At 36.0% G+C, this 24,160-nt stretch overlaps 1 protein-coding gene across 1 annotated transcript in view; it reads left to right on the top strand.

Annotated features, from left to right (window-relative positions):
* COG5 (component of oligomeric golgi complex 5) overlaps positions 1 to 24,160 on the top strand; it is a 336,800-nt gene that overhangs the window by 197,083 nt on the left and 115,557 nt on the right. The window contains exon 11 of the mRNA XM_046670005.1: positions 22,456 to 22,537. Within this exon, the coding sequence (XP_046525961.1) occupies positions 22,456 to 22,537 (82 nt within the window). The remainder of the gene's footprint in view (positions 1 to 22,455; positions 22,538 to 24,160) is intronic.

Here is a 24,160-nt window from a genome sequence, read left to right as displayed (position 1 = left end):
AAGTTCTTTCTAATTTAGTGGTTTAGTCTTTTAAACTTGTGAATATGATTTTTAAAAATTAAAACAATGTAAATAATTCAAGAAGAAACAATATTAGAATTATGCCATTTTCTTTCTATAGTTTCTCTAGAAATATCTTTCTACAATTAATTTCCATAATTAGAAATTAATGCTTTTTTTTCCCTAGGGAGATAATTTCTAGTAAATGTCTTTTTAAAATAGGAATCTAACTAGAAAAAATTTTTTAAAAATTCATGTATTAAATTTTTATAAGCACTAGTCCATATTTTGAAATTCACTGAAAGCTACATTAGTAGATAGTTTGTCTTTGGTTTATAATATGGGATATAAACAAAGGTACACTATTATGATCATCTCAATAGATGCAGAGAAATCATTTGACAATATTCAACATTGATGTATGATAAAAACTCTCAATAAAATGGGTATAGAAGGAAAGTACCTCAACATAATAAAGGCCGTATATGACAAACCCACAACCAACATCATACTCAATGGAAAAAACTGAGAACAGTAACAAGACAAGGATGGCCACTCTGGTCACTCTGTTTTTTTGGCTTTTTTTGCTGAGGAAGATTGACCCTGAGCTAACATCTGTTGCCAATTTCGCTCTTTTTTTTTTTCTCCCCAAAGCCCCAGTACACAGTTGTATATCCTAGTTGTAGGTCCTTCTGACTCTTCTCTGTGGGTCACCACCGCAGCATGACTTGCTGAGTGGTGTGTAGGTCCACGCCCACGAGCTGAACCGGCAAACCCCAGGCCACCAAATGGGAGCCTGCGAACTTAACCACTATGCCACGGGGCCAGCCACTCTTGCCACTCTTATATGACATAGTGTTGGAAGTCCTAGCCAAAGCAATTAAGCAAGAAAAAGAAATAAAAGGTATCCAAATTGGAAAGGAAGAAGTAAAACTGTCACTATTTGTGGATAACATGATTCCATGTATAGAAAATACTAGGAAATCCACCAAAAAACTATTAGAAGCAGTTAACAGGTAGTTAACAGGTACAGTAAAGTTTCAGGGTACAGGGTCAACATACAAAAATCAATTGTTTCTGTACACTAACAATGAACTAGCAGAAAGAGAAATCAAGAATACAATCCCATTTACAGTCTCAACTAAAAGAATAAAATACCTAGGAATAAATTTAACCAAGGAGATGAAAGACCTATAAACTGAAAACCATAAGACATTGTTGAAAAAAACCAAAGCCATAAAGAAATGGAAAGATATTCTGTGCTCATGGATTGAAGGAATTAACATAGGTAAAATGTCCATATTACGTAAAGCAATCTACAGATCCAATGCAATCCCAATCAGAATCCCAAGAACATTTTTCATGGGAGTAGAACAAAGACTCCTAAAATCTATATGGAACAACAAAAGACCTCAAATAACCGAAAAGATCCTGAGAAAAAAGAACAAAACTGGAGGTATCAATACTCCCTGAATTCAAAATTTACTATAAAGCTACAGTAATCAAAACAGCATGGTACTGGCAGAAAAACAGACACAGAGATCAATGGAACAGAACTGAGAGCCCAGAACTAAACCCACACATCTATGGACAGCTAATTTTTGACAGAGGAGCCAAGAACATACTATGGAGAAAGAAAAGTCTCTTCAATAAATGGTGGTGGGAAAACTGGACAGCAACAGGCAAAGGAATGAAAGTAGACCATTATCTTATACCATACACAAAAATTAATGCAAAATGGATTAAAGACTTGAATGTAAGACCTGAAACCATAAAACCTCCAGAAGAAAAAATAGGCAGTACACTCTTTGACTTTGGTCTTAGCAATCTCTTTTTGAATACCATGTCTCCTCAGGCAAAGGAAACAAAAGAAAAAATAAACAAATGGGACTGTATCAAACTAAAAAGCTTCTGCACAGCAAAAGAAACCATGAGCAAAATGAAACGTCAAACTGCCAATTGGGAGAAGATATTTGCCAATTATATACCTGATAAGGGGTTAATATCCAAAATATATAAAGAATTCATACAACTCAATAACAAAAAAATGGACAACTCAATCAAAAAATGGGCAGAGCATATGATCAGACATTTTTCCAAAGATTTACAGATGGCCCAAAAGCACATGAAAAGATGTTCACCATCACTAATTATTAGGGCACTATAAAGCAAAAACTACAATGAGGTATCACCTCATACCTGTCAGAATGGAATTATTAAAAAGACAAAGAAATGACAAGTGTTGGGGAGGATGTGGAGAAATAGGAACCCTTATATACCACTGGTGGGAATGTAAATTAGTACAGCCACTATGGAAAACAGTATGGAGAATCCTCAAAAAATTAAAAATAGAACTACCATATGATCCAGCTATTCCACGTCTGGGTATTTATCTAAAGAACATGAAAACACTAATTCGAAAAGATATATGCACCCCTATGTGCATTGCAGCATTATTCACAATAGCCAAGACTTGGACCTTAAGGTACCCATCAATGGATGAATGGATAAAGATGATGTGGTATACATACACAATGAAATACTACTTAGCCATAAAAAAAGATGAAACCTTGCCATTTGGGACAATACAGACCTTGAGGGGATCATGCTAAGCAAAATAAGTCAGGTGGAGAAAGACCATTACTGTGTGACTTCACTCATATGTGGAAGATAAACAAACACATAGATATGGAGAATAGATGGTGATTACCAGAGGGGACATGGGTGGGAGGAAGGTGAAAAAGGGGTAAAGTGGGCACGTGTATGGTGACGGATGGCAACTAGACTTTGGTGGTGAACTCAATGTAGTCTATACAGGAGTTGAAATATGATGTAGGTGTGAAATTAACATAATGTTATAAACCAGTGTGACTTCAGTGAAAAAAAAAATTTTAATGTTGAGCTGGGAAAAAAATTTGCAACTCTTTTAGTAAACAAAATGCTGATATGTTCATTATAAAGAACACTTACCAATCAGTACAAAGAAAACCTAAAAGCAAAATAGGCAAAGGATTTGAAGGCTGTCTCCTAATAAAGAAACTCAAATGACTTAAAAAAAAAAAAGTTATACTATTAATGTCATGTCAATGGGAAAATTCAGTATCCATTTCCCTGGTTTCTTTGTTTTTAAACTGTTGGATTCTAATGCTTCTATATTTAACTATAAACTGTAATGGAATTTACATATTTGATTTCTTCTTGCCAACTTGTTTCATTCCTACCAAAAAAAATTTATTTTCCATTTTCCTTTGTTAAATAATTTTTGTGGTTATTATCCTTGTTTAGTTTAGTACCTATAGATTTTTAAGAAATTAATGGTCTTTATTTTTTACAGCAGCGTTAGATTTACCAAAAAAATGAGCTGAAAGTACATCTGTTGCTTATGTTATCATAACGTCTGTGTTGTATTATGCAGAACCCATGGAACTGTACAACACAATGAGCTAACCCTAATGTAAACTGTAGACTTTAGTTAATAATAATGTATCAATAGTGGTTCATCACTTGTAACAGATTCACCACATCAGTGCAAGATGCATAATGCATTATGCAAATGCATAATGTCATGTATCCACCATTATCATATCATACGAAATAATTTCAGCAGTTTCACTTCCCTAAAAATATCCTATGCTCTACCTGTTCATCCTTTTCCCAATTCTCTCCCAAACCCCTGGCAACCACTGACCCTTTTGCTGTCTTTAAAGTTTTGCCTTTTTCAGAATGTCGTATAATTGGAATCATACAGTAGGTAGCCTTTTCAGACTGGTTTCTTTCACTTAGTAATATGCACTTAGGATTCTTTCATGCGTTTTTGTGGCTTGGTAGCTCATTTCTTTTTATCATTGAGTAATATTCCATTGTATGGCTATACCTTGTTTGTTTATCCATTCACCTATCGAAGGACATCTTGTTGCTTCCATTTTTTGGCAGTTCTGAATAAAGCTGCTATAAATATTTGTATGCAGGTTTTTGTATGGACATAAATTTTCAAGTCCTTTAAACTATGTTTAGCTTTGTAAAAAACTGCCAAACTGTCTTTCCCCGTGACTGTATCATTTTGCATTCCTAGTAGCAAAGAAACGAGTTCCTGTTGCTTAACATTGCACCAACATTTGATATTGTCCATGTTTTGGATTTTAGCTATTCTAATAGGTGTGTAGTGATATCTCATTTTCATTTGTATTTCCCTGTAGATTTTTTAAAAATTGTATTTATGGAAAAAAATCTTCATTAGTTAAGGTTCTAAGATTTTATCCATAGGAGAATAAACTTCCTTGCCACACTCATTATCTGTTATAGTCAACTCATTTGCTTAAAATAGTCTAAAATAATTTTTATGAGATTAAAAGCAGTTTTTTAGCATTTCAAAAGACAAATCTTAACAGTCTCCCTTCTGAACACCGATTCAAGTAGTGTCGAAGGCAGGATTATACAGGGATTAAGAGCTGGGGCCTTTGGCCTTGGTATCAGACAGAGCTAAGCTTTCCTCCTTTGATAGTGCAGCCTGGCGTAGGTACTGTAATCTTGCAGAATGTCAAACAGCCAATGGGGATGGTAATACTACCTGTAGAATTGAAGTATGCTGAGGGACAATGAGATAATGGCTCAATAATTGTCTATCATAATTATTATTTTAATCTTTTTTTTAAACCTTGAAACTTTAATTTAGAGGTCATAAACTTACCATGTGCTAGGAATAAGGAACCTTGCCATTTGAGAAAATTAGTTTTGTTTAACAGTTCTAATAACATGATGTGCATGTACATTAATTCATACAGAATATCAGAAATTTGATATAATTTAAGAAATCATGCTTCCTTGAATAAGACAGTATCAAGGATTTACTGTGAATCATGATGGTATGTCTCACTTTACTGAAGAATCATGGGTTTATGGTTTCACATTTGGTAATTTTATAGCCATAAAAACAATGAGAATGATTTTCCTTAGTTCTGTTCTGTGAGCTCTTGTGAGAATTGTTAAATCATTTATATGCTTTTATTAGGCAAAAAAAAAGGATTTATGTACTTCTAGGTTTTTTTTTAGTTTTTCCAAATCTTTCTTGGTGTTTCTAAAACATTTGATTCCAAATGTTAGGGAGAACTGTACGTATTAGTATTCAGAGTTTAATCTTAGGGACGTTCAAGAGGAGAAAAAAATCCCACAGAATGATAGTTTCACTAATGCTTTGTTCGTTCAGAAGATTTTGCAGTAAATTTCCATCATGTTATAAAGAATACCTCAAAGTGTAAGGAGGGCATAAATGGGTTAAGTATAAAATAAAATGGGACCAATTATATCGGGTATAACAAATCTTAGGAATATAGTTTAAATGTAGAGCCTTTTGAAAGCTTTCCTTAATTAACTGTGCCTCTGCTTAATTTAATAGATGTCTTGGCTAACTTATAAAATTAGCCTCTTATTTTCAGTTCGTACTATAATTTGAAAAGAGACAATCACACCTATCAATCATATTAATTATTTAGGGCATTTAAATGTGGAATATACTTTTTCCCTTTTGATACTGTATTTTCTATAGTTTACTTGAATGAATAAATCATTAATTTTAGGGACCAGCCCAGTGGCGCAGCAGTTAAGTGCACACGTTCCACTTTGGCAGCCCAGAGTTCGCCGATTCGGATCCCAGGTGTGGATATGGCACTGCTTGGCACGCCATGCTGTTGTAGGCGTCCTGCATACAAAGTAGAGGAAGATGGGCACAGACGTTAGCTCAGGGCCAGTCTTCCTCAGCAAAAAGAGTAGGATTGGTGGCAGATGTTAGTTAGCTCAGGGCTAATCTTCCTCAAAAAAAAAAGAAAGTCATTAATTTTAAATTAGAATTTTAGACTGTTTATTAGACATTGAAAGTTCTATTTTGGTATCTTTTAAAACCAGTTAAGAGTTCTAGTATTGCTATATAATCATCAATACTATATATAACACTTTATTTGAAAGTGAGTATAGCAAATTATTGACAAATTATTTAGGATCCACACAGTGGAAAACAGGTTGTAGATTCTCATCTGCAGAATGAAGCCAGTTTAGCTGTATGTGGGAGTATAGGTATGATACTTTCATCTCCTAAGCCAGCAGTTTTCATCATCGAACAGAATCTTGTAAGCATGTGTGTAGGATGTATTAGGCTAAATTTGGAATGCGTTCAGCATTTTGAGCAGCTATAGCACCAATGAGAATTTTAACTGTGACAAAGAATGTTTTCTTTTGCACTTTCAGATGTATCAAATGACTTGATAATAGCATTAAAGACTCAGAAGAATTTTACGATACTCAAATATGAAATATTTTTAATATTATGAGGAAAATAACTTGTTTTTCTGTGGCATCTCAATTTGATTAAAAAAATCAAGTAGCAATAAACCAGTTAAATTTCCAAGTTAGATAATATCAATAAATATTCTTATTTATAAGGGCTAGAAAATTTCTGGTTTACTAGTATAGAGACTAGAAATTCTTAAGGGCCCTGTCACTACAGTACAAACAGATTCTAGACAAATTTAGAAAAGCACAGTTTTTGTTTGTTTGTTTGCTGAGGAAGATTTGCCCTGAGCTAACATGTGTGCCAGTCTTCCTCTATTTTTCAGTATGTGAGCCGCCAGCACAGCATGGCCACTAACAACAGTGTAGGTCCATACCTGGGAACCAAACCCAGGCTGCTGAAGTGGAGTGTGCTGAACTTAACCACTAGGTCACTGGGGCAGGCCCAGAAAAGCATAATTTTTAATGTAGTGCTGGGCCTGCCAAAAGTAAGAGAATCTCTCAGGGGCACATACATATACACATATACATATGCATGTACATAAGCATATAAAATTGTTGAAATTGTAGTGGAGATTTGTGAGCTATAAGACATTGCAAAAAGCTGGAGGTGCCCCAGGGTCAAATGTTCATGTCATCATGGGATCAGTCCACCAGGCTCTGGGGCTCTAGCAAAATGGAGGAATAACCCTGACAGTCGCGTTGAGCTGAGACTTGTGATGGTGGCTAACATGGTCCTCCTTTGGAAACAGTACCTCTCTCCCCCAAGAAACAAACGCAGATCCTCTGTGGAGGAAAGCATTTCTAGTTTTAGCCATCAGAATTCTCCACATATTAAGGTCAGCCAAATATGAGCTCACAGTAAAAAGTCACCAATCCTATAAATAAACTAGAAGCTATGATTGAGAGTCAGCATGAAAGATAAAGACAATGCAAAACAGATTTTAGATTCCTGAAGAACTTCTACAGGACAGTATGGATTTCAGATGTTAGAATAATCTGATAAAGAATCTAAAATACCTATGTATGATATATTTTAAAAGTAAAGATGGAATAAAAAGTGAGAAACAAATGACTGTTAAAAAATGACCAGATAGAGCTAAAACAGAACCAAATAGAACATTTGGAAATTAAAAATAAAATCATTGATATAAAAAAATCAGATAGGTTAAATAGATATTGCATAAAGCCAAAGAGTGAATTAGCAGCCTGGTAGATAGAATTGATGAAATTATCGAAAATGCAGCATAAAGACAAGGGTATGGAAAATATGAGAGGTTAAAATAATTCAATTAAAAATTGAGTGAGGTTTTAGTATAAGGCTAATTGGAAAAGCAAAGCCAGCAAACTAAAAATGAAAAACCATTTGATCATCTCAATACTTACAGGAAAAGCCTTTGACAGAATCCAACATCCATTCCTGATAAGAACTCTCAGCAAACTAGGAATAGAAGTGAGCTTTCTCAACCTGGTCAAGGGCATTTAGGAACAAGGAACAGGGACAGTCATATAATGGTGAAGACTGAATGGTTTTTTCCCCCACATTAGGGAGAAGACAGGGAAATCTTTCTGCTCTCACTGTTTCTATTTATCATTCTCCTAGCTAGTGCAATGAGCAAGAAAAAGAAATAAAAGACTTCCAGTTTGGAAAGGAAAAAGTAAAATGGTTTTCATGCACAGATGATGTGATAATCTATGTAAAAGATTTAATGGAGTCTACAAAAAAGCTACCAGAACTGATAAGTGATTTTTTTTTGCAAGATTATAGAATACAAGCTCAATATACAAAAATCAGTTGTACTTCTGTATATTAGCAATGTACAATCAAGAATTGAAATTTAATAATCCTATATACAGTAACATCAAAGAATATGAAGTACTTAAGAATGAATCTATCAAAAAATGAACATCTGTATATTGAAAACTATAAATAGTGCTTAGAAAAATTAAAGAAGATCTAAATAAATGGAGAGAGATACCTTATTTATGAGATGATAGATGCACTATTGTTAAGATGTCCATTCTTCGCAAATTCATCTAATCCCAATGAGTGTTCTCGAGGAATTGACAAGCTGATCCTAATATTCAAATAGAAATACAAAGGACCTGGGATACCCAACACAACTTTGAAAAAGAAAAGCAAAATTGGAGGGCTAACAATACTTGATTGCAAGACTTATTATAAAACTGCAGTATTGAAGAAAGTGTGGAGTTGGGTAAAGTTAGACATAGATCATTGATGCAGAATGGAGAACCCAAAAATACACGCCTACATATATGGGAAACTGCCTTTCAAAAAGAGTTTCAAAGGCAATTCAGTGGTGACAAAATAGGCTTTTTAACAAATACTAGTGCTGGAACATTTGTATATCCAAATGTAAAACGTAAAATTCTAAAACTTACAGAAGAAAACAATAAAACTTTGTGACCTTGGGGTAGGCAAAAACTTGGTAGATGCAACAACAGAAACTCTATCCATCAAAGAAAAAAATTAATGTTTTGGAGTTACTCTCAATTAAGAATTTCTGTTCTGCAAAATACTCCGTTAAGAGAATACAAGACAAGGCATAGAGTAGGAGAAAATATGCGCAAATCACATATCTAATAGAGGAGTTAGGTCTAAAGAACTCTCAGAACTCAATAAGAAAACAAAAAATCCAGTTTGAAAAATACCAAAGATTTGAATAGACATTTTACAGATGGATGTCAAATGAGCACATTTCTAAAGCTTGAAAGACCTGACTGTATCAAGTATTGGTGTTGATGAGCATATGGAGCAACTGGACTCTAATATACTGCTGATGGGAAATGTAAAATTGTACAGTCATTGGAAAATAGTTGGACACTTTCTTAAAAAGTAAAACCTACACATACTGTATGACTCAGCAATATGCCCCTAGGTGTTAATCCAAGAATATATTTGTACAGAGACTTGTATCCAAATGTCCATAGCTGTCTTCTCCCTGTGTCTTTGCATCATCTTCCTTCTGCATGTGTCTGTGTTCAGATCACCTCTTCTTATAAGGATACCAATCACATTGGATTAGGGTCCACCCTAATGACCCCCTTTTAATTTAATTACTTCTGTAAAGACCCTGTGTCCAAATGTGGTCACATTCTCAGGTATGAGGGGTTCGGACTTCAACACATGAATTTTGTGGCAGGGACAACTCAGCCGTTAACAGTGATTTACAGTGATGGCAGTGAAAACGGTGAGAAGTGAACTGATTTGAAAATTATTCAGGAGATACAATTGACAGATCTTAGTGACAGACGTGGTGAGATCGAGAAGAAGGTATCAAGGATGACACTGGGCTCCGGTTTGACAAGGGTTCTGGGAGATAGTAATGTCTTCATTTGAGAGCATAAACTGAGAAGTATGTTTAAGAAGAAAGATGCTGAACTCTGTATTCAGGTGCTCATGTGACATTCAAGTGAAGATGTCAGGTAGGCAATTTAATTTGTGGATCTGGAGTTCAGAAGAGATGCTTAGGTTAGAGACATAAATTTGGGCAACATCAGCTCATAGATGGCAATCGAAGCTATGGTAATGGCTGAGATTGGCTATAGAGAGAAAAGAAATGTACCTAGACAAAGTCCCAAGAAAATGTAACTTATAGAAATCATGTAGAACTCTGTTTTCTTAAAATGGTATATACATTTTGACATGGAAAAAGATAGTTATAATTTCTACCTATACATTTAAAAAGTCTTATCCTTTAAACTGTTCTTGGGTATTTTATATTATACATTTTTTATTAATATAATATTTGTGTATAGAATTTAAACAAATAAGTAAACATATATTAGAGTGTGTATTAAAAAATATTTTACTTTCAGTGAGTTTAGGAAACACTGTAAAAGAGGAGGCAATGAAGAGTATCCCAAGAGAAGGATGAAACCAGAGAATAAGGAGAGGGAAGCCAAAGGAACGGTTTTAAGGAGAGTAGGGCTCATACCAAATCTGATTTGACTGATATTGTATGTAAAATACCAGTACCTCATGCATTCTCAACAAGGCCAATATTGACCTCAAGAGGGAGAAATAGTTCTGCTTTTTGGAAGGGAGAGGGTAGGCCCCCCCAAATTTTAGATATTACAATGGTTCATGGCCTCCAGAGCTCAACCCTACTGTACAAAATCTTATTCCTTAGTATTTAATTTCTTTTGTTAGGGAGAAACTAAGTTAAATTTAAATTTAAACTTTAAGTACAGTTACATTATATAATTATATGAGTATAATAAGTACTATATATATGTAATTAGTTATTTATTTTCTCTTTGGAGGGGTGATAATTAAAAGGTGGGTTGAGAAATGGTACAGTGAACTATATGGAAAGGGTTTTGAAACACTGTAACACTGTAGTTTAACAGTGATCCTCGAGGGGAGAGTGTGGGTTAAGGCATTTGAGTTTGAAGAGTAACTTTAAATTTTTACCATATGTATTTCAGTATTGAATTTTTTACATCAAGAATTTATTCTTCTGTTGAGAATTGTTAGATTATCTATATTACTCCTCCAAAAAATTAAAAAGAGTAAAGGAAGCATTGTATTTAATCCTATGACTCAGAGGTAACCTCTGTTAATATTTTGTTTATAGTTTTTCTGTTTAACGGCATACATTTTAATGAGTCATATCTATTTTACCTTCAAAAGGTATCTGAAATCTAATCACTTTTCACTACCTTCCATACCACCCTAGTCTAAGCTCCCATTTTTTAAAACAAAAAGTAGATTGTACCATAAATATTGTTCTTTTCTCCTTGAACAATATACATGTAAAAGCCAACATTCTGATTTTAACTGAAATTCTTTGGTTGTATAGGCTTTCTCATTTTCTCTGTGGCATTCATCTTAAAGTCTCTGCTGAATTTCGAAAGCTTCCTTCTTTTGTAATCAGACACAGCAAAATTTTCTCCTTGAAGGCTATCTTCCAGTAAAGAGAATTTTTCTTTGCCTTTTTCTTGCTTTGCCAGGATCCTTCTGCTTTGACTCCAGAAGATGATTAAGAGCTGATTTAAAATTAGTTTCTGTTTGGTTTCTTTGATAAAGTCTGCAGGCTTTCTTCTTCACACCGGGATTTCTCCGCAGAGATCTCTGGCACAGACTTGCTGCTAAATCTTTTGTTTCCTCTTCTCTTTTGATCTTGATTTAGCTCCCTCTGCTTCCCTCTGACCTCCTCTCATTAAGCACACTGACTTATAAACTCTGTTTGAACAGAGCCTCACCTCCCCCTTTTGTCTCAAAGATAGAGGTAAGTTGTATCTCCTCTTTGTCAGACTTACCCCTCTACTCTTGTTTTTCATTTTACATCTTACCCTCTCCTAGGATTTCTCTGCTTTCTCCAATATCAACCTTTCCCGCCTACTTCCTCTCACGGGTCTACCATCTAAAACCAAAATCAAAACAAAACCCTTGGTCCTGCATCTTTCTCTAAGTATTTCTTCCCTTCTTGCCCAGATTTCACTAAACTACTCTCTGTCTCTACTTCCTTGTTTCGGTTTTGCCCCAAACCCCTGAAATCAAGTTTCCACTCTACTGAAACAGTTCTTGCTAAAGACATTCTAGGGACCCAACTACCAAATCCTTCTGCTCACTTCTTAGACCTCTTTACTTCACTTTTCCGAGGTAGTAACTTCTTCTTAATGCTTTCCTCCTTCACAGATACTACAGCTCTTCAGAATCCTCCACTGATTCCTCCTCCTCTACCTACCTCTCCTTTTAAAATATTTTATTTATAAAATTTCAAACATATACCAAAGTATGAAACCAAAGTATAGACAGTGTGTCCTTACGTACCCGTTATCCAGCTTTAGCAGCTACAAACTTGTGACCCATTTTTTTTTTTTTTTTGACTATCTCTACCCACTCCTCTCTCTCCACTCTGAGTTATTTCCATGTTGTCCCCCTGGGTCCTGTCCTCAACATTCTTTTCTTCTCATGCCACATGCAATCCGTAGAAAAGCTCACACGTGCTAACAGTCTCTGCCGCTTCCAAATGCTGATAATACTTAAATCTCTCTCTGCAGCTTAGCTCTTGTTCTTCAGCGAGAGAGTTATATTCACTGGCTTAGATCATCTTCACTTGGATGCCCACAGGTTCTAGAAGCGTAGGTCTAAATGAGCTAATCTTTCTCTGTCCACCTGCTACTCCCAACATTCCATTTTGCTTGGTCAGGCTCCACCCTCCTAGTCCTACACAAATATGTCTCGTCCTAGTGCTTCATCAATCTATTTACTTGCTCATCGTCTTATTAATTTTCCTACAGCCTGTTCTTGCTATTCTATTGCTATGGCCACAGTAAAGTTCTTTTCACCTAGACTATTTTAGTAAATTCATAACTGATCCTGTTGCCCACAGGCTCCCCCCCCACCTCACACACTATTCATCTTTCACATTATTATCAGAGTGATTTACCTAAACACAAGCTTAATCATGGTATTCTCTCATTAAAATCAGTAAATGTTTCACTGATATCTATATGATGAGTTAAGACACTACTTGATCTGATGCATGTCTTCATTTTCACTCTCACCTCTTCCCTCTTTCCTGAGTGCTTACTGTGCATTCAAAGGATAGAAAATGGTGTTTCACACCTTTGTGCACTGTCCATCTCTCTGTCTGGAATGCTCTCTGCTCATCCCTTCTTCCCATCTGTATGATGAATTTCAATCTCCCTTTAAGATCTAGCCCAAGATATCCCCACTCTTCATAACAGAGTAAATCCTATGAATTGTTATTACCCCTATTGTTTATATAGCTATCAAGGTCAGAAAGATGAAGTAGCTGCCCAAGGTTACAGACCCAGAATGTGGCCGACTTGGATTTAAGTCAGGATTATCTTATTTCAAAACCCATACCCTTTTACCACGCCTAACACAAGAGTGTTAGCTTGAAGGTTTGGGCCTTATACTGTGTGCCATAAGAAGCTGTCAAATATATTTGAACAAGCAAATCCATGGTCAGTTCCATGATATAAAGATAGAGAAACTAAATAATATCTGCTTTGAAATTTATTCTAAGTGTTATCTGCCTACATTTCTCTCTATATATTTAATTACATCAAATTCAATGACAAAAACAGTCAAAGACCAAGCTATAATTCTAAATAAAACATTCATCCACACATAAATGTTTTAGTATTTCTGTATATTTTATTTTTATTCTATTTATATGCATAAAATATATGATTTTTGTTTTATTTTCCACTTATTGGTCTCAGCCAAAAGTCCAAATTTCATCTTTTTTAAAGTGAGAATTACAATGCTGTTTCTATTTATGACTAAGAAACAAGGCCAAGAAATTGTTTTAAATTGCAATCATTTCCCAGAATTGATCTGATAATGTGATTGCATTGAACTTAATGAAAGCGCTATGGTCTGGCTGTTTGTATCCCCCTAGGAGTCATAGAAATCCTAACCCCGAAAGATGATGGTATTAGGAGGTGGGGCCTTTGGGAGGTGATCAGGTCATGAAGGTGGAGCCCTCATGAATGGGATTAGTGTCCTTATAGAAGAGACCCCAGAGAGCTAGGTCCTCCCTTCTACCATGTGAGGCTATAGTGAGAAGATGGCCATCTGTGAGGAAGTGGGTCGTCACCAGACACCAAATCTGCCAGTGCCTTGATCTTGGACTTCTCAGCCTCTAGAGCTGTGAAAAATAAATTTGGTTGTTTACAAGCCACCCCATTTCTGTTAATTTTGTTATAGCAGCCTAAACAGACTAAAGCAGAAAGTAGGATGGTATTGAGTGTAGATTGTAAATAGAGTCATGTCAAATATCCTTCCAGTTGAAATCTAGTTGTATTATTAAAATCTAGTTGAATTAATTTTATTTCACCATACTTAGGAGCACTTATGTAACAGGCTAATTTTATTTGAAAGAGTAAGTGAAATGATTCTTTTATATATCTTCAAATTTCATGTTTTATTCAGGAAGTTATTTTTATGTCATATTTTATGGTTTGACAATAAATTTTTGATAATCCTTTGACAATTAAAATTAACATTTTCTCTCTTTATATTTTTATAGAATATATGTAATACGTGTTATATATGTGTGTATACATATAGAAAAAATATACATATATATTATATATATGTAAAATTTTTGTTTTAATATACTATCCTACCCCCAAATCTACTTTTTTATTATTATTTCCTACACTTTTCACGTCTCTCTGAATCTAGTTCATCTCCTTTTATCTTTCCTAAGCAATTTTCACGTCTTTTCTCATTCCAACAACTCTGTGTCCTCATTATGCATCTTTGGTAACTAACTCTAGCTCTTAATGTGACAAGTCCTTGGAATGACTGATGCATTCATTCATTCTTTCATTTTCTCAACAGTTATATTAGTCAGGGTTCTCCAGAGAAACAGAACCAATGAGATGACATACAGAGAGAGAAAGAGATTTGTTGTAAGGATTGGCTCATGCCATTATGGAGGCCGATAAGTTCCGACATCCACAGTCAGCAAGCTGGAGGCTGAGGAGAGCTGATGGTGTGATCCCAGTCTAAATCCAGAGGCCTGAGACCTGGAATTGTGGATGGTGTGGTCCCAGTCCAAAGGCCTGCAGGCTCAAGATTCAGGAAAAGCCACTGTTTCAATTTGAGTCATAAAGCAGGAGAAAACTGATACCCCAGCTTGAAGACAGGCAGAAGGAATTCTCTCTTAGCCTTTTTGATCTATTCAGGCCTTCAATTGATTGGATGAGGCCCACACACGTTAGCAAGGGCAATCTGCTTTACTCAGTCTACCCATGTAAATATTAATCTCATCCAGAAACACGCTCACAGACATACTAAAATTATGTTTCTCAAATATCTGGAGTACCTGGTGGCCAGTCAAGTTGACCCATAAAATTAGCTATCATAACAATATTAGGTACTACTATGTGGCATTCACTGGAAATACAGTGAGACATACTAGTAATTTTGATTATAAATTACAAATGGTGTTAGTGATGTTGACAAGTATTTATATAGTGCTTGCTATGCCAGGCACTATTTTAAGCACTCCAAAGAGTTAACTCATGAGGTCTTTGTGATAAATGTAGGAAATGGGTTTCCATTTTACAGATGAGGATACTGAGGTATAGGGAAGTTAAGTAACGTATCTAAAGTCACACAGCTAGTAGTAAGTGGAAGAGTCTAGATTTGAACCTTATTATTCTGACTCCAGAGTTCCTCTTCTTAAGCAGGACTCCATTCCTTTATTTAAATAAATAGGAAAATAAATCGTTATGATGGGGACTATGGGGTGCTATAGAATTATATAACACAGGGCACTGAACCTGGGGAAATTGAGAGAAGAGACACCTAAACTGAAGTTTGAAGAAGGACTAGGTTTGAAAGGCCAGTAACTGAGAGAGACTACGAAACAACTTGCAAGAACCAGAAAGATTTTGAATGTGGTTGGATCTTTGACCTCAGTGTTGTGTGACAAGAGAAATAGGCTGAGCAATCAGGACATAAAAGGCTTTGTAAGTCAGGTTAAGGGGGAATAATACTTTATCAATCAATCAGACCTTAGATCAAATCCCAGTTCTGCTACTTTCTGTATAATTCTGAGCAAGTCGCCTTATCTCTTTGAGCTTCTGTTTTCTCTCTAGAAAGAGACCAAGAAGGTCCCCTTGTAAGGTTGTTCCATTCATTCTTTTAATAAATGTGTTGTGTGTGCTTTTACATCCTGGTCACATTCTTGATGCTGAAATCACAGTGGTAAAAACACAAAATGGGGCCTCTGCTGTCGAGCAGCTTACACTCTAGTGGTGGTTGTGAGGTGGAAATGATGGAACACCCGGCAGTCCCTGGCACATAACGGACATTTGGGAAGTGTTAATTTCTCAGCCAAGGTTCACACATATTCTAGAGCATGGACACTTTTTCTGGGTTCTTCTCTAACTTAAAAGTACATACTTGATGGCTTTGAAGTTTTGAGTGACTTGTCACTAAGAGGGAAGAAGTAGCCAGATTATCTGGAAACCCCATGTTTTCTATCAAAAGGGCATGTCTAGAGCTTAGAATTTTCTTGTTTTTTTTGGCAACTCTAGAAAGTCTTAAAGAATTCCTATTATTTCTGGAAATCTATTTCATTAATTCTGTGGAGTTACAAAGATGATTTGCCTCAAAGGAATTTATGGTTAATTGTTGGAATAGATAATGACACATCCAAAAGAAATACAAGAGAAAGCCTGTAGAGAAGATAAAAGCAGACAAAAATAATCCACAGACCAAACACAGAAAACAAGGAAACACAAAGAAAGCATAAAATGAGGTAATAAAAGCAAGAACAACCTCTCAGGTAAACATATTTGGTTTCTAATTTCCTATTAAAAGAAAAAATTGTGTTTAAAAATAAAATTAAAATACGTGTTATGAGTCATGTTAAAAAAGCAAACGGATAGAAGGAATGAAAATACATGGATTGACAGACATTTCTCAAGTTAAAGCAATAGTGACTGTTAATTTCAGATAAAACATGCAAATAATGATATAAAGAATAAAGAGAGCCACACAAACTTTCTCTTCAACAAATGGTGCTGGGAAAACTGTATATCCATATGCAGAAGGGAGAAATTGGACCTTTACACCATATACAAAAACTAATTCAAAATGAATTAAAGCCCTGAATGTAAGACCTAAAAATCATAAAATTCCTAGAAGAAAATGACATTGGATTTGGCAGTGATTTCATGGATATGACACCAAAATCACAGACAGCAAGAGCAAAAATAGACAAATGGGACTACATGAAACTTCAAAACTTACGTTTGATAAAGTACACAGTCAACAAAGTGAAAAGGCAACCTACAGAATGGGAGAAGATACTTGCAAGCCATGTATCAGATAAGGGATTGATGTCCAGAATATGTAAAGAACTCCTACAACTCAACAAGAACAGCAACAAAAACTTGATTAAAAGATGTCTAAAGGAATTGAATAGACATTTCTCCAGTGAAGACATACAAATGGCCAACAAGCATATGAAAAGATGATCAGCATCACTAATCATCAGTAAATGCAAATTAAAATCATAATGAGATATTGGGACTGGCCCTGTGGTGTAGTGGTTGAGTTTGGTGCACTTAGCTTTGGCAGCCCTGGTCCATGGGTTCGGATCCCAGGCGTGGGCCTACACTGCTAGTCAGCCATGCTGTAGCAGCAACTCACATATAAAGTGGAGGAAGATTGGCAGAAATGTTAGCTCAGGGCTAATGGAAGATTGGCAGCAGATGTTAGCTCAGGGCTAATCTTCCTCAGCAAAAATAAATCATAATGAGATATCACCCTGCCCTCATTAGGATGACTACTATCAAAAACCCCCAGAAAACAACAAGTGTTGGTGAGGATGTGGCAAATTGGAACCCTTCTACACTGTTAACGGGAATGTAAAATGGGGCAGCTGCTATGAAAAATAGTATGGAGGTTCCTCAAAAAATTAAAAATAGAATTACCATATGATCCAGAAATCTTACTTCTGGAGATATATAACCAAAAGAATTGAAAACAAGATCTTGAAGAGATATTTGCCCACCAGTGTTCGTTGCATGCAGCATTATTAATAGTAGCCAAGATGTAGAAGCAGTTCTAGTGTCCATTAACAGATGAATGAATAAAGAAAATATGGAGGATATACACAATGGAATATTATTCAGCCTTACAAAAGAGGGAAATCCTATCATATGCTACAACATAGATGAAACTTGGGGATATTATGTTAAATGAAATAAGCCAAACACAAAAAGACAAATATTGTGTGATTCTACTTATATGAAGTATCTATGGTAGTCACTCTTAGAAACAGAAAGTAGATAGGTGGTTGCCAGGGGTCTGGGGAGAGGAGAAAAAGGAGAGTTGTTCAATAGGTATAGAGTGTCAATTTTGCAACAAGTTGCATACAGTTAACACTACTGTACACTTAAAACTGGTTAAGATAGTAAATTTTGGTTTTTCTCACAATTTAAAAGAAGAAAAGAATCATTTTCTTTGCATTTAAAAAATTTGAGGACTGGGGGGCTGGCCCCGTGGCCGAGTGGTTAAGTTCGCGCGCTCCGCTGCAGGCGGCCCAGTGCTTCGTTGGTTCGAATCCTGGGCGCGGACATGGCACTGCTCATCAGACCACGCTGAGGCAGCGTCCCATATGCCACAACTAGAAGAACCCACAACGAAGAATACACAACTATGTACTGGGGGGGCTTTGGGGAGAAAAAGGAAAAAATAAAATCTTTAAAAAAAAAAAAAAAATTTGAGGACTGGGTATTAAGTATTTATTATATTAAAGAGTATTAAATGATCCTGTAAATTTCTTATTGGAAACATTGAGCTATTATATTAATAGATTTCCTAATATTAAATGATACTTACATTGCTGACATAAATCCTACTTGGTTACATATATTCAAATAATTGTTTTATTTTTAAATCAAACATTTTTATTATATTCATTGGGTTTTTTTAATGTCACGTTATTTTTTTAATTTTTATTTTTTTATTGCAGTAACGTTGGATTATAACACTATATAGCTTTCAGATGTAATATATTTTGATTTCTGTGTAGATTACATCATGTTCACCACCCAAAAGCTAATTACGATCCAGCACCACACATGTGAGCCTAATCCCCCATTTTGCTGTACCCGCTCCCCCTTCCCCTATGGTAACCACCAATCCAGTCTCTGTTGCTATCTGTTTGTCATTGTTTTAATCTTCTACTTATGAGTGAGATCATACGGTATTTGACTTTCTCCCTCTGACTTATTTCACTTAGCATAATACCTTCAAGGTCCATCCATGTTGTCACAAATGGCCGGATTTCATCATTTCTTATGGCTAGGCAGTATTCCATCGTGTATAAATACCACATCTTCTTTATCCATTCGTCCCTTAATGGACACCTTGGTTGCTTCCAAGTCTTGGCTATTGTCAATAATGCTGCAATAAACATAGGGGTGCATGTATCTTTATGTACTTGTGTTTTCAAGTTCTTTGGATAAATACCCAGCAGTGGGTTAGCTGGATCATATGGTAGATCTAGTCTTAATTTTCTGAGTAAACTCCATACTGCTTTCCATAGTGGCTGCACCAGTTTGCACTCCCACCAGCAATGAACAAGGGTTGCCTTCTCTCTACATCCTCTCCAGCACTTGTTGTTTCCTGTCTTGTTAATTGTAGCCATTGTGACTGGTGTGGGGTGATATCTCATTATAGTTTTGATTTGCATTTTCCTAATAGCTAATGATGTTGAGCCTCTTTTCATGTGCCTGTTGGCCATCCGTATATCTTCTTTGGAGAAATATCTGATCAGATCTTTGCCCATTTTTTAATTGGGTTGTTGGGTTTTTTTTTTGTTGAGATGTTTGAGTTCTTTGTATATTTTGGATATTAACTCCTTATCCAAATAATTATTTTAATATACTGTTAAAATAAATTTGCTTTTGGGGCCAGCCCCGTGGCTGAGTGGTTAAGTTTGTGCACTCTGCTTCGGTGGCCCAGGGTTTCACTGGTTCAGATCCTGGGCACAGAGCTAGCACCGCTCATCAAGCCGTGCTGAGGCAGCATCCCACATAGCACAACCCGAAGGACCTACAACTAGAATATACAACAGTGTACTGGGTTGCTTTGGGAAGAAGGAGGAGGAGGAGAAGATTGGCAACAGATGTTAGCTCACATGCCAATCTTAAAAAGAAATTTTTTAAATAATAAATTTGCTTTCATGTCTGAGAATTTTGTATTTGTATTCTTAAGCAAGGTTGACTCAAGTTTTCTTTTTTAAGTCTATGTATGTAAAAGTATATTTATAGTCATCAAATGTTTCTCCGAGGGAAGGCTTTCAGTTTTTCACCGTTCTGATATTAGCTGTGGGCTTTTCCTATATGGCCTTTATTATGTTGAGATGATTTCCTTCTGTTCGTAGCTTATTGAGTGGTTTTATCATGAAAAAGGTGTTAGATTTTGTCAGATGCTTTTTGTGTGTCAGTTGAGATGATCATGTGGTTTTTGTCCTTCATTCTGTTAAGGTGGTATATTACAATGCTTCTTTAATATGATGAAAAATATCTACTTTAAACTAAGGTGCATAATATACAATACACATATTGCATAACATCTTGGGAGTCTGAATCTATTTTCTGACCATTGCATAAAAAATTAACAATTATCATTATTACTTTTTTTACTTTTCCTGAGGAAGATGAGCCCTGAGCTAGTGTCTGTTGCCAGTCCTCCTTTTTTTTTGCTTCAGGAAGATTAGCCCTGAGCTAACATCTGTGCCAGTCTTCCTCCACTTTATATGTAGGTCATCACCACAGTATGGCTGATGAGTAATGTAGGTCCATGCCCAGGATCTGAACCTGTGAACTGGCGTCACTGAAGGGGAGCATGCCAAACTTAACCACTACACCATGGTGCTGGCCCCCACCATTATTTTTATTATATGCAATACCCAGTTGAATTCAAAACCAAAGACTTATTAAACAAAGAAACAAATTACAATGAAAATAGAAGTGTGCATAGGTGTAAACGTGAGAAATCAGTATCTTTTTGCTGGCCATTTTTTAAATTTAGAATTAGTAATGAGGGGCCAGCCCAGTGGCATAGTGGTTAAGTTTGTGCACTCTGGTTCGGCGGCCCAAGGTTCGTGGGTTCAGATCCCAGGCATGGACCTAACACCGCTCATCAAGCCATGCTGTGGTGGCATCCCTCATAAATAGTGGAACATTGGCACAGATGTTAGCTTAGCAACAATCTTCCTCAAGCAAAAAGAGGAAGATTGGCAACAGATATTAGCTAAGGGCCAATCCTCCTCACACACACACACACACACACAAAGAATTAGAATTTGAAATTAGAATTTCATTTGTTACAAGTGTAACACTAAAACAGAATTAACGAATTTCTTAATTTTTCTTTTTATGACAATAATCATTTGAACATTAGACATTTTATGTTATTAGGGTAAACCATATGAAATAGGTATTTTTGTACTGCAAAGATAGAATATTGGTAATTTGATACTGTACACTACCCATGTAGAAGTTCCCTAAAGGTACTTGGTAAAACTTCTACAAGTGTGATTCTCTTTCAACAGTATTAAAGTTCTTTGTCATGTTTTAACAAATGATACTCGAACCAGTATTTATCTTTTCCTTTTAGTAATTAATTTCTAAAACGTGTATTCAAAGTTGAATGAAAGTATCATGCTGAGTAGTAGTAAGTAATTCCTGTGATTGTTTTGTATGTGTGTAAGGAGGATAAGCCCTGAGCTAACATCTGTTGCCAGTCTTCTTCTGCTTTGTCTGTGGAACACCGCCACAGCGTGGCTTGATGAGCGGTGTGCAGGTCTGTGGCTGGGATTGGAACCTGCAAATCCCGGATGCCAAAGCAGAGTGCACGAACTTCACCACTACGCCACCCGGCGGGCAGCTCTGTGACTTTTTTTTTAAGAACTGTGTCCACTGTACTTCAGGCAGTTCTTTTTTGTAATTCGTGAACTATATTTTGCTGAGCATTCTTGGTCTAATAAGCATACTTTGTCCATCATTTTGTTAGGGTGACACAAATTACCTTCTGTATAACAAAGGATGATGATGATGACAATTATTGTATTAATAGTAACTAACATTCACTGAGGGTTTATTATATGTCAGGAACTGTCTCAAGACTTTTTTTTTTTTAATTTTTTTACTTTTGCTAGTTTATTAAAGGATATTATAAAAGATACAGAGGAATAGCCAGATGAAGAGGTATTTAGGGCAAGATATACGGGAAAGGGCGCAGAGCTTCCATGCTCTCTCTGGGCGCCACTCTCCCTGCATCTCATCAAGATTTTACCTTTATAAAGTTTTAAAATCCTCATAATAATCCTGCACTGTAGCTACCGTTATCTCCATTTTATAGATGGGAAGGAGGCACAGAGTGGTTAAGCAGCTTGCCCAAGCTCACGGAGCTAGTAAGTAGCAGAGAAGGAAGATGACTGATTACTTGAACGTGAGACATAATTTGAGTCGTCTGTATATTTATACTTAGTTACTTAATAATTCCAGTAATTCCCTTGTTTGATAGAGGCCTTGGAAATTTTCATTTAAATACATTTTTAGTAAATTTTCAACGTTACATCTTATCCATTGTAATTTTCAAAAATTAATGAACGCATCTCTTTTTTTGGGTCGCAGGATGGACAACCTGAGATTTTATACACGTTTTGGAATTCAGTTACTCAAGCACTTTCTTCTCAATTTCGTATGGCAACAGATTGTAAGTGTACTGTTTATTTTGCAAATTCATTTCAAAGTTTTTCACTTACTTTAACATTTAATGTCAAGAAGTTTTGCTGTGTTGATTTATAAAACATCTTTTTAAAACTCCTAATTGTCGTTTTTATGTTAGCTATATATTCAATTTTATAAGCAATAAGTTAATTTTTTTACATTTTTTTATAATTAGTATATGGGATAAAATTCTCCAGAAGAATAAGTTAACTCTCCATAATTCAAATATAGAGGAACTATCTGATTTTTTCCTGTGTAAAAGGTGTAAAGCAATTGATGAAGAATTTAGTTAATGCTTCTAGAATTATTTTAAATCCTAACTAAAAGATACTAAAATGCAGAAGCTTTATAGCTTTTTCGTTGTGTTAAAAGTGAAGTTTTGGGGCCAGCCCCTTGGCCGAGTGGTTAAGTTCATGTGCTCCGCTTTGTTGGCCTGGAGTTTCGCTGGTTCGGATCCTGGGCACGGATGTGGCACTGCTCGTCAAGCCCCGTTGAGGCAGCGTCCCACATGCCACAACTAGAAGGACCTGCAGCTAACATATACAACTATGTATGGGGCAGGGTTTGGAGAGAGAAAGCGGGGAAAAAAAAAAAATGAAGATTTGATGAACGAACAGATCAAATACCTGCATCATGAATTAAAATTTGCTTATCCAAATATGATCCACAAAACGTTTTTTAAATTTGTTTTTCTTGTGAAATAATGTCACAGGGTAGTTCTAAACAATGAAATATACAAACTAGTGACTATCTTATGAGTGTTATCGTCTAACCACTGAATGGAAGGCCGTTGAACGTACCCTGGCTTCTTACAGGGCTTTAAGAGTTTGTGTGTAGTTAAGCATTTATTCACAAATGTTGACTGAAAGTACCAAGTATATGTAAACCTTATTTAGTCACTGGCAACCTCGGGTTGAATAAACCATACTTCCTGCCTCCCCACTTTTGTGTCTGAAGGAGTACGCAGCAAGGCAGTGACCGCAGAGGAGGTGTTCACTCATGGGTGCCCAGACAGAACTTCAGCAGAGGGCTTATTTAGGACTGATTCACTCTGTTTACTTCTACAAATCACACTACTCAGAGAGTACTGTGCATTTCCCTGCATCAGGTATCTGTTTTGGTCAGCTTTTTTGAGATATAATTCCTATACAGTAAAATTCACCAGTTTTAAGCAGAAAAATCTATGACTTTTGATAATTTTTTTTTTTCTTTTAAAGATTGGCACCTGAGCTAACAACTGTCAGTCTTTTTTTTTTTCCTGCTTTTTTCTCCCCAAATCCCCCCAGTACATAGTTGCACATTTTAGTTGTGGGTCCTTCTAGTTGTGGCGTATGGGATGCCGCCTCAACATGGCCTAATGAGTGGTGCCTTGTCCACGCCCAGGATCCGAACCCTGGCCGCAGAAGTGGAGGGCGCAGACTTAACCACTCAGCCACGGGGCCGGCTCCTTGACAATTGTTTATATCCTTATAACCACCATCACAATTAAGACATAGAACATTTCCATCACCCTCCAGATTTCCCTCACGTACCTTTTCTAGTTACACTTCTACTCCTACCTCTTGGCTCCTGGCAGCTAATAATCAGCTTTCTGTCAGTGTGAGTTACC

This window comes from Equus quagga, chromosome 8 (assembly GCF_021613505.1).
Source record: "Equus quagga isolate Etosha38 chromosome 8, UCLA_HA_Equagga_1.0, whole genome shotgun sequence".
NCBI classification, from domain to species: Eukaryota; Metazoa; Chordata; class Mammalia; order Perissodactyla; family Equidae; genus Equus; species Equus quagga.
This window is presented reverse-complemented; position numbering and strand designations above follow the sequence as displayed.